We start from the raw sequence: 11,672 nt of genomic DNA, 5'->3' as shown, positions 1-11,672 counted from the left end.
ACACTGGGGGGGGGGGGGGTAGGGGAGGTGCTCCTGGGACACCTCACTGCCATCAAGAGCCATCTGTCAGGCTCTGTGACCCCAGGGTTCATGGATCCAGGGAAGAAGAAGCCTGAAGCACAAGGTCTGGGGTCAGGCTTTTACTAACATGTAACCCCTTCAGGGTCAGTTCAATGGCACTAAACAGTGCCCCAGGCGAGCCACCATTCACAGTTCCATATCATGGAATTTCTACACCCCCAACCCTGTGTGCCTGGGCCCTCACCAGAACACCCCTCACGCTGGGAACTGGTTCTGACCTGCCCATCACTGATCTCTGTGCCTCTCACGGGTGCCCAACAAATACCCGAGGAGGGACAGGCTGCTCTATGTATACCACAGAACCCGCGACCTATAATAGCCAGTGTCGGTTCCCCGCACCAGCCTGACGACAGGATGGCAGTTTTTAAGCCTTTCTCAATGTCATGACCCAGCGGATTGCTCTTGGCTACAGTAACCCTGTGAGGGCAGGTATTATATAACTCTGTTTCGTACAGAAGTCAACCGAGGCCAGGAAAGGTGAAGTGGTAATTTGCCCAGGGGCATGCAGTTGGGCGGCTAGTTATCGACAGAGCCAAGGTGAGAACCTGAGTCTCCTGACATCTGGCCTGGTGGCTGCGGTCAGTCAGCATGCACTGGTGCATCTGGTTGCCAATGGTGTCCACCTCGCTGGCCAGCGCCTGGACGCTACTAGGGGTCATGTATCTTGGACACTGACCTTGCAGGCCAACTGTGAATATAGCATCTGCTCTCCTACAGCCACCACCTGCTCCTGGCACCTGGGGGCCAGAGTGTAAGGAGCTAAATATGGTGGAGGGGAGCTGTGGCTTGTGTCCTCTAGCGCCCCAGCTGCATCCACACCCACCTTTGATGACAAAGGCCTCTGCCAGCAGCCGCATCTGATACAGTGGCTTGTTCTCCATGGACATGTCATCAATCCCAGCCCGTGCATACATGCTGATGGCATCTCGGTACGAGCCCTCCAAGTAATGCAGCTTGCCCTGGATCAGCATGGCCTCACACAGGTACTGTGGCTAAAAGGACAAAAAATACTTTAGCAGGCTTCTGCCTCAAAGCTCCCACCCCATCCACCCCCACCATGGACCCTGAGATGAACCCCCACCCCCTCCCACTGAGCCATGACGACTTGCCTAAGACTCTCCTCAGAACTCCCCTCTTCTCCAGGAAGCCTTCCCTGGTCCTCAATACATGTGACGTTCCCCTTTTCTCCACACCTGCAGTCTGTGGGCTACACTAGGGCTCTCACTGAAATCCTTACACGAGTGCGCACTTATTTCATGTGTGTGTCCTATGCCCCCAACCAGCCCCCAGGCTGTTTGCAGACTGGGCTCTGTCTTCTCTCTCCTGAAGCCCCAGAGGCTTTGACCTAAGGCTGGCACTCAGGAATTCAGGCATTTGTTCTCAAAACAAGGAGGGAGTCACGGACCCAGCCAAATTTTGGGGGGCCTAAAGCTCACATAACTGGGGCGTCCTCTTTACAGGCACATCTGTACAAACATACAATGAGGGGAAAGGCCTTGGAAAGAAGCCGTGCAGGTAAGGGGCCAGCAGCTGAAGCCCTAGCCCCAACAGTGAGACCTCTGTGGCAAGAAGGGCCCTGTCAGCAGTGGGACAGGAAGGCAGGAAAGCCAAGGCCTGCTGGGCCACTGTCCTCAGCTCAAGTGCAGAATCAAGTCCCCGAATTCAAGCTGGTTGGTTTTCTTCCCTTTCTCTCTCTAGTACTGCTAATGCCCAAATCTTCAACCCCATACAAGGACTCTCGGGGCCTCCCTCAGGAGGTCTGCTCAGCTCTGCCCCAAAGTCCTGTTCTTGGACATGTGCCCAGCTCCGCTCCAAGATCTCCCACTTTCTGTGGCCATTTGCTCTAGCCCTCTGCCTCCATCTCTGTGCTCAGCAGGTCTACCACCCCTTTGGGCCAGGCTCTTGGCACTGCCCCTACTACCCAGCAGCAGCTCTGTCCACAAAGCTCCTTGGAGATGCAGTGCTGGCCCCCACCTCGGGCCTATGTGCTACCCCTGCTTCCCTTCAGAGAGATCGGAGTCTGGGGAACCTGTAGCCCCAGGGAAAGCCTCCACCACTCTCTACCACCTACTGCCCTCTCAGAAGCCAACTAAGAGATATGGAGCACAGCAAAGCCAAGTTCTCCTTCCGCACTGGTGTTTTGGTCACTGTAAATAATTTTCCCCTTGCCTTTGCTCACACAGCTTCCTCTCTAGAACAGTCTATCTGGATCCTCTTCCATCCTTTGGGAACTTGCTCCAGGCCCAGCTCTTTCTAGAAGCCTCCCTGAGTACCAGAGGGCTCCTTGCCTATACCAAGCAGACCTACTCAGCCCAAATATGCCTGACATTTTCCATTTCCAACTATCAGTTAATTCTCCAAGGCTGAATTTTCTTTTTTTTTTTTTTTATGTTTTTTTTATTTATTTCTGAGAGAGAGACAGCGTGAGCAGGGGAGGGTCAGAGAGAGGGGGAGATACAGAATCTGAAACAGGCTCCAGGCTCTGAGCTAGCTGTCAGCACAGAGCCTGACACGGGGCTCGAACCCACCAGCCGTGAGATCATGACCTAAGCTGAAGCAGGACGCCCAACCGACTGATCCATCCAGGCACCCCAAGGCTGAATTTTCAAGTGTATCTGCTAGTCACCCCAAAGAGGCCACCCACTCCCTATGCCAGGGCCACAGATGACACACTCCAGAGCTTCGGAGCCCATGGTCCCTCCTAGTTGGCCAAAGATTCTGCCGTTCCCCATGTTGGTTTTGAGCCACAGGCACATTTTCTCATTGCTTGGGCTTATTTTCACCATGGGTGAGGGCGAGATAATAACTAACATCCACCCTCGCCTCCCATCTGAGCAATGCCAACAGCATCAGAGCAGTGTGATTCCAGAAAAGAGCTTTGAACTTTTCTTTGGAAAGGAGCTAGATAAATACAGAGCATGAGTCATTATCTTTCTTTTAATATTTATTTACTTGTTTGTTTGTTTATTTAAAGAGAAAGAGAGAGTGTGAGCAGGAGAGGGGCAGAGGAAGAGAGAGAATCTTAAAACAATTTTTTTAAATGTTTGTTTATTTTTGAAAGACAGAGAGACAGAGTGCTTGCAGGGAAGGGGCAGAGAGAGAGAGGGAGATACAGAGTCTGAAGCAGGGTCCAGGCCCTGAGCAGTCAGCACAGAACCTGACATGGGGCTCAAACCCACAAACTGTGAGATCATGACCTGAGCTAAAGTCAGACGCTCAACTGACTGAGCCACCCAGGTGCCCCAGAAGAGAGAGAATCTTAAGCAGGGTCCCCGCTAAGTATGGAGTCCAACACGGGGCTTGATCCCCCAACTCTGGGATCATGACCTAAGCCAAAACCAAGAGTCGGACACTTAACCGACTGATCCACCCAGGTAGCCCACAAACTACTTTTAATATTTCATTTTGCCTAATCAACATCAAGTTTTTTGCTTTGGCCTAGATAATGTTGACTATCTCAGTGTTATTGGTGGCTATGGATGTCTTTAGAGCATGGTAAAATTTGTTCTTCCTAAGTGCGATTTGGCATACAAACAGTTTTCATAATAATACACATGGATGCTATTCAGCCAGTGCAGAGAATGAAATATTGGCATGGGGAAAGCTCTAAGTGAAAGTTCTTGTCAAATATGGGTCCAAGGACTGTGGTGAGAACCGATACGTGTGCACATGTGTTTGCTAATGCACAGAGAAAGCGTGTGGGACGTGACACCAAATGGTGACCAGCACTCAGCTCTGGGGAGGAGTGGAGGTGGGCTGGCAAACAAAAACTTTTACTTATTAGTCAAACTACTTGCTTATTTAATGGCTTTTTAACAGTGAGCCTGAGTCATTTTTTACTTTCGAAACAATTTTTAAATATTTAATGGAGTCTGGCAAAGGAAGTAATTCAAAGGGGTCTTGGTGGGGAAAGCCTGGGGCCCCTTTGACTGGCAGATGAAGAACAAGAGGGTCCAAGAGGTCAGATGACATGCCTCGGGTCAAACAGCTGGTTCACTGCAACACGAAGGCTCCCAGAGCTACCATAATCCCTGCTGAGGAATCTAAGGACAAGATGCTTAAACTTCCAGGATACTTTCCCTACAGAAAAAGCCCCACCCTTCTTGCCCTAGTTTTTCAGTCCCTGCTCACTGGCCCCAAAGTCCCTCTATCACCTCATTTCACACCACTCCCTTGTGCTCCTGCTAAGTGACATACTTGAATGAAAATCATATAAGAGAAACCATTAAAGTGTACGCTGCTTCCTTCTTGGAATGTCATATCCTATGATATGATATGTTAATATCCTCCCCCCCTTCCAGGTCTGGACCCCCCACCCCCTGTAAAGAGTCTGATTCTAATGCCACCATCATCCTGGGTTGACTCCCCACCTCACCCCAGGGAGTATCCCCCTTGAACTTGCCTCCTCATGTACACTAATCCTGTGGCATGTGTCATAGTCCACCTAGGACAATTTGCCAGTAAGACTTATTTTCCTGGGGCACCTGGGGGGCTCAGTCGGTTAAGGGTCTGACTTCAGCTTAGGTCATGATCTCACGGTTTGTGAGGTCGAGGCCTGTCTAGGGCTCTCTGCTGTCAGCGCAGAGCCTGCTTCAGATGCTCTGTCTCCCTCTTTCTGTCTCTCCCCTGCTCACTCTCTCTTTCTCTCTCTCTCTCTCTCTCTCTCTGAAAAGTAAATAAACATTAAAAAAAAAAAAGACTTATTTTCCCAGTAAACCTGCAGCCTCCTCCCTGAGGGCAGGGTCCATGTTGAATCAGTCCATCTTTACTGCCCACAGAGTATAAAGCCTTGCACAGAGTTGGTCGCCATAAAGTGTTTAAGTCAGAAAGTATATTACTTTGGAGCATTTCTTGAAAAATCACCTCCTCTTTGGGTCTCTAATGACATACCCATACCTCTATTATAGCTCAGGATACATTATAATCTAGAACAGTCTCAAGCTTTAATGTGCACATGAATCACCAGGAGAACTTGTTAAAACAAAGATTCTGATCCAGATTTTGCATTCCCCAGATAATGCCCATACTGTAGGTGGGTGGACCATGCTTTAAGCAGCAAAGGCTGGAGAGAGCTGACTATGCTTCCCTCTATACCTCGCCTCAGTGCCTTTTATACAGTAGGTGTTCAATAAATGCACAGACTTAAACTGGTTTGCCTTGTTACCAAGTACTTCTGTCGCTAGCCAACTTCGCATTTTTGCCTGTCTCCAACTAGATCACGGGCTCACTGAGGTCTTATTTCCTTGAGATCCCTAAGGGGTCCAAAGGACCAGCCACATACGAGGTCAACTAAGTACTGTCTAATAGGAATATGACTTAAGCCACATGTATAATTTGACTTTTTCTAGTGAAATTTTCTATCACATTAAAAAATGTAAAAATAGAAGATATTAATTTTATTAAAAATTTTTTAATGTTTATTTATTTTTGAGAGAGAGAAAAAGAGACAGAGTGTGAGTGATGGAGATGCTAGAGAGGGAAACACAGAATCTGAAGCTGGCTCCAGGCTCCAAGCCATTAGCTGTTATCACAGATCCCGACGTGGAGCTCAAACTCACAAATCATGAGATCATGACCTGAGCTGAAGTCAGGTGCCTAACCGGCTGAGCCACCAGGCGCCCCAGTGACATTAATTTTAATAAGATATTTTATTTAACACAATTTATCCAAAATATTATCATCTGAACATGTAAGCAATATAAAGAATTAATGACATTTTACATTCTTTGTTTTGTGCTAAGTCTTCAAATTCCAGTATATGTTTTACACTTGGATAGCACAGCTCAGTTTGGACTAGACCCGTTCTTTTTTTTTTTTTTTTTAATTTTTTTGTAATGTTTTGAGAGACAGGGAGAGTGTGAGCAGGGACAGGCAGAGAGAGGAGACACAGAATGCGAAGCAGGCTCCAGGCTCCGAGCTGTCAGCACAGACCCCCAACGCGAGGCTCGAACCCACAAACTTCAAGATCATGACCCGGGCCAAAGTTGGATGCTCAACTGACTAAGCCACCCAGGTGCCCCTGGACTAGCCCCATTTCAAGGGCTCAAGAACCACATGAACAGTACAAAGCCCACCCTTAAGGGAGACTTGCTGCTTAAGTGACCAAATGACTCTGGAAGAGGGCTTGAGAGAAGAGAGAAGGGGAGGCCCCGGACACACGGGGCCAGCTACTTACGGACAGCCTCCCGTGGTTAAGGATACTACTCAGGTAGCTTCTGGCTTCATTCATCTTTGGCTCATTCTTCTCTGGCAAAGGGATGGAGTCTTTTATCTTCGTGTGGTTCTCCTTTAAACACTGCTCCAGCAGGGCCTCGGCCAGCAGCAGCTTCCCAAAGTCATCTGAAAAACACAGCAGTGACCCCCTGCAACTGGTACCTGTCCTTATACCCAGCCAGCCACCCCTGCCCCAGCACACAAATAGCCCAGGTCTGAGAAAATAAATAAAGACACTGTTTTCATAAAGTTAAACGGCCTTTAAAGAAAAAACAGAGGCACACGGGCACAATACAAATTGCCCCTTTGGGTTTATTTTCTGTAGTTTAGTGGTTGGGGAGGAAAAGTTTCCAAGACTTGGGGCAAACTCCCAGAATTTCAGAATTTAAAATGAAGGACAAAGTCACACCCACGTCCAATTGTGGGTAATGAGTTCTTTTTTTTTTTTTTTAATATTTTTATTTATTTCTAGGAGAGAGGGAGAGAGAGACAGCGTGAGCAGGGGAGGGTCAGAGAGAGAGGGAGTCACAGACTGAAACAGGCTCCAGGCTCTGAGCTGGCAGTCAGCACAGAGCCCGACGCGGGGCTCGAACCCACCAACCGCGAGATCATGACCTAAGCGAAAGTCGGACCCTTAACCGACTAAGCCACCCAGGCGCCCCGTGGGTAGTGAGTTCTTAAACTGAGAAGAAATTACCCCAAATAACAGAAGAGGAAAAATATATGATGTGGCTTAATGCATTTTCATGAGCTCCTAATTTCCATGTAACCAGAAAACCATGGTTTTTCCATTTTTAAGGTATTTTAACGTAACCAGGGATAACCTAGCAACAAGAGCAAAGAGTTAGCCAGGAAGCAGATGTACTGGTGTAGCAGGGCAAATCCTTGGACGTGTTTAGCTCTGGCACTTTCTGGAGTTCTGTCACATATGTTAACCCATCGTCAGACCTCACCAGCTGGCAAGGGAATTCATACTGTTTGGTTCAATCTGCCATCTCCCCATGCAGCACTGAACACTCTAGGATTGTGACCCCCTTGCCACCACAGAGAGGAGACCCGGGGAACGGGCGGGTCCCAGTGCTCAGCGTGGGGGCTTAGCGGTTGAGTGTGGTTTTACCATCAGCATCAGGTGGCTGTGCTTGGTGTGACTGATTCACTGCCCCTCGCCTGCACCCAGGGTGAGGACCAGGCCCACCACTCAACACAGGTACCCATTAAATAGCTACTGGGTGAACCAGACCCTCCCCACTACTGCATGAGGAAGCCGCCAGGCTCAGAGAGTTATGTGCCAACCCAAAATGCCTCCAGGAAGGTCTGCTTGGTTCCAAGCCTTCGCAGAGCTCTTTCTACTGCCAGGATGGCATTTTTAGACCCACTCGGGAATGCCACTCACTGCTTACTCTCAGGACCACTGCAGTTTGCTCACAACTCAAAGCCACGGACCCAGGATTGCGGGCCTCTGAAGAGCTTTTCCCGCCCAAGAGGACACCCTGAAAGCCCAGATTCCAGGGAACAGCCATACAAGCGTTTTCCTCTGAGGGTACCAGAGCCTCTTAGTGATCCTTAGGTATCGACCTCAGGATTTCAAAATTAACATTCAGAGGAACTGGCCAAGACAGTACCTAGTTCAAACTCCGTTCCATCACTGGTAGAGCAGGAGTCGGCAGGACCTCTATAAAGGGCAATTTGACAACACACATGAAAATTATTTTTGTGCAACCCACTGATTCCACAATCCCACCCCTACAGAGATCTTGGTGTGTGTGTAAAATGACTGACTTATAAGGTGATTTCTACAGTGTTATTTATAACAGCAGAAAATCAGAGATAACGTTTATGTCCACTGACATGAGGCTGATTAAATAAAGCATGGGCCTTCCATAAAAGGGGACACCACGCTGCCATGAAAAGAAATGAGGACGCTCTGTGCTGTGAATGAATGAACTCCATGATACATCAGTAAGAAAGCAGAGCGTGCACAGTGGTCAGAAATGTGACAGTAGACCAAAATGTGCCTTTATGTATGAAAACGTGACAGGATACATATCTGATGGCCTTTCTGGCTTATAGGGAAGGTGCCGGAGATGGAGAGAGGCCTTTCATTCTTTACTTTTTGGTCCCTTTGGAAGGTTGAGCCATGTGAATATCTTATCTAGTCAAAAATGAAATTTAAATCGTTAGAGAAAGATAAATATCATATGATTTCACTCATATGTGGAATTTAAGAAACACAACAGATGAACATAGGGGAAGGGAAGGAAAAATAAGATAAAAACAGACACGGAGGCAAACCATAAGAGATGCCTAAATACAGAGAACAAATTGAGTGTTGCTGGAGGGATGTGGAGGGGGCTAAATGGGCAATGGGCAATAAGGAGGGCACTTGTTGGGATGAGCACTAGGTGTTATATGTAAGTGATAAATCACTAAATTCCACTCTTGAAACCATTGTTACGCTACATTTTAATAACCTGTATTTAAATGAAATTTAAAAAAATTAAAAAAAATTTTTTTTTATGTTTTATTTATTTCTAGGAGAGAGAGAGAGACAGCGTGAGCAGGGGAGGGTCAGAGAGAGAGGGAGTCACAGACTGAAACAGGCTCCAGGCTCTGAGCTGGCAGTCAGCACACAGCCCGTTGCGGGGCTCAAACCCACGAACCGTGAGATCATGACCTAAGCGAAAGTCGGACGCTTAACCGACTAAGCCACCCAGGCACCCCTTAAAAAATTTAAAAAAAAGAACAAATGTATCAATATTGATTCATTAATTGTGACAAATCTACCATACTAACATATAATAACAGGAAAAATGGGTCTGGGTTATTATGAATTTTCTATACTATTTTCACAATTTTTCTATAATCCGAAACGGTTTTAAAATTCAAAAAGTTTACTTAAAAAATAAAACAAAATAAAATTTAAATCAACTCAATGGGGCGCCTGGGTGGCTTAGTCACTTGAACATCTGACTCAGGTCACAATCTGGAGTTTGTGGGTTCGAGCCCTGCATCTGGCTCTGTGCTGACAGCTCAGAGGCTGGAGCCTCCTTCAGATTCTGTGTCTCCCTCTCTCTTTCTGCACCGCACCTCCCCCTCCCCCCCCCCGCCCCGTTCATGCTCTGTCTCTCAAAAAAATAACAAAACCAAAACCAAAAAATAACACATTAAAATTTAAATCAAGATGAAAGGCAATCTTCTCAGTTTCTCAGTATCAGTTAGGAGGAGGGGCAGGCTATATAGTGGATGCCTGAGCTGTGGGCCACTGGGCAAGTTGCTCTTCCCTTCCAACCTGTTTTGCACCTGTTAAACCAGAGGTAGGTTTAGGAACCTGCTCCTTCTGAAGGAACTGAGTCGCTCCTGGACTGGTCCTTGGCTCTCCACAGTCAGAGTGCACCTGCAGCTCCCACCAGGCCCCGCCTCCGCCACCCAGCTGCCTGCCTGGAGCTCCCCAAGGGACTCATTGGCTCTGTTGTTCCTTTCGTGCCCAGAGATTCCTTCCCAGCAACCCTTAATCTGGAAATACTCCCCAGGGCACAACACCTCCCCTCTGGGAGGTGGGAGTGTCTTCTGGATACCTGCTGCTCAGAGTGAGGTCAGGGGACTAGCATGGGTCTGTGTTTGTCACCCAATCCTGGGGACATGAGTTCAGTTTTGAAACATTGATAATAATGTGACAAAATAATTCTGAATCTGTTGAATTGAATAATTAAAAAAAAAAGAAAAAAGAAAAAGCCCCCTGTCGGGCTCTGTGCTGGCGGCTCAGAGCCTGGAGTCAGCTTCGGATTCTGTGTCTCCCTCTCTCTTTGCAACCCCCCCAACTCTGTCTCCCAAAAATAAATAAACATTTAAAAAAAATGGGAGGTAGCAGTTTGCGTATCTTATGAAAGTATCAGAGCACAAAAAAAATGGGAGTTAAAAAAAAAACAACCCAAAACATGAAAGTAATCCTTCACCTCAGGTAGCTTGAGAACCAGAACGCCTTTTACTGCATGAGGGAGACCAATATTTGTTGACGGCCTCCTGAGTGCCAAGTACTTTATTATACGGTAGCATTTAATCTGCACAGCCCTAAAAGGTAGATACTACTCCCATTTTATAGATGATAATATAGATATGCAATATTGCCATGGTCACAGCCCACAATAATAACACAACATTGCACAACACAGCCACAGAACAGACTGTCTCTCCTGCATCCCGGGCACAGCAGAGCTTCTGGTAGTTTAGAAATAAAGGACAGTCTAAGGGCTATAAATAGTAGGTTCAAAGGTAATAGCAATTCCAAGTAGTAGGATAAGAACTGTTCTCATCTCATACACCTGTGAGTTTTAGACTGTTCTTTTTTTTTTAATTTTTAAAAAATGGGTTTATTCATTTTTGAGAGAGCATGAGTAGGGGAGGGGCAGTGGTGGGGGTAGGGGTGGGGACAGAGGATCAGAAGCAGGCTCCAGGCTCTGAGCTGACAGCAGCGAGACCAATGTGGGGCTCAAATTCACAAACCATGAGATCATGACCGGAGTCGAAGTTGGACACTCAACAGACTGAGCCACCCAGATGTCCCCGAACGGTTCTATAAACTAACACTTAAGGTCCTTCTCCAGCCTTTTTGCCCCACCTCTTGATCCCACCCAAGGTCTTTGGTTTTTTTTTTAGTAGACACAGTAGGTGTTGGGCACTGAACTTTATTTTCTTCCTTGCCCACATCTCTTCCCTCTCTACTCTGCCTCTCTTCCCTTTCTCCTATCCATCCCACCATTCCCAACTGGCCAATCTGTGGGACTGAAGGCTATTTTAGAATGAAAAGTTCTGGATTTTCAGTTGTTAAATAAGAACCCAGATAGACTAGGGGCTTTCCTGTCCTTCCTTCTCCGAAGGCAAAACATGGCTTTTTATCATCTTCTGGTCTGAAACCTACTCCCTATTCTGATGTGGGTAGAGTATTTCAATTTCTCCCCTCCCAGAGGCATTAGGAAGACCTTCCTGACAGTGACACAGATTCTAGCAGCCCAGCCCAGCCCCCTGCCCTGGGCAGAGACCCCCACTTAATGGTCCCTCAGTCTGCCCACCAACCTGGTTTTGAAGGCCTCTGGTAGCTAGCTTCCCGTCTGCTCCCACCCTTCTCCAGGCCTCTTTCAGGGCGCTAGGCCACAGGGACCCACTTCAAGGATACCTGCCCCTTCCCCAGAAACCACATTTGCAGGGCAGTGCCTCCTCCCCACAGCCTGCCAGCCTGCACACAGGAAGCCTGGGTCCGGCCAGGCGGGCCCTTCCCCACTAAGTCAAATGGGGACACAGTGGTAGCTGCAGCTGCTCACCACACAGGACCATGGAGGGCTGGGAACTTCTAACCACAGCGAGAGGGGGAAGAGGCCAAGACC

General features: G+C 47.8%; 1 protein-coding gene across 1 annotated transcript in view; it reads right to left on the bottom strand.

Moving 5' to 3' along the window:
- TTC7A (tetratricopeptide repeat domain 7A) overlaps positions 1-11,672 on the bottom strand; it is a 118,802-nt gene that overhangs the window by 102,566 nt on the left and 4,564 nt on the right. The window contains exons 2-3 of the mRNA XM_077749304.1: positions 6,257-6,420; positions 905-1,073 (exon numbers count right to left, since the gene is read on the bottom strand). Coding sequence (XP_077605430.1) covers positions 905-1,073; positions 6,257-6,420 — 333 coding nt within the window. The remainder of the gene's footprint in view (positions 1-904; positions 1,074-6,256; positions 6,421-11,672) is intronic.

This window comes from Crocuta crocuta, unplaced genomic scaffold (genome assembly GCF_008692635.1).
Source record: "Crocuta crocuta isolate KB4526 unplaced genomic scaffold, BGI_CrCroc_1.0 scaffold118, whole genome shotgun sequence".
In the NCBI taxonomy this organism is placed as follows: domain Eukaryota; kingdom Metazoa; phylum Chordata; class Mammalia; order Carnivora; family Hyaenidae; genus Crocuta; species Crocuta crocuta.
Note: the sequence above shows the minus strand (reverse complement) of the source record. Positions and strands in the feature narration are given on the sequence as shown.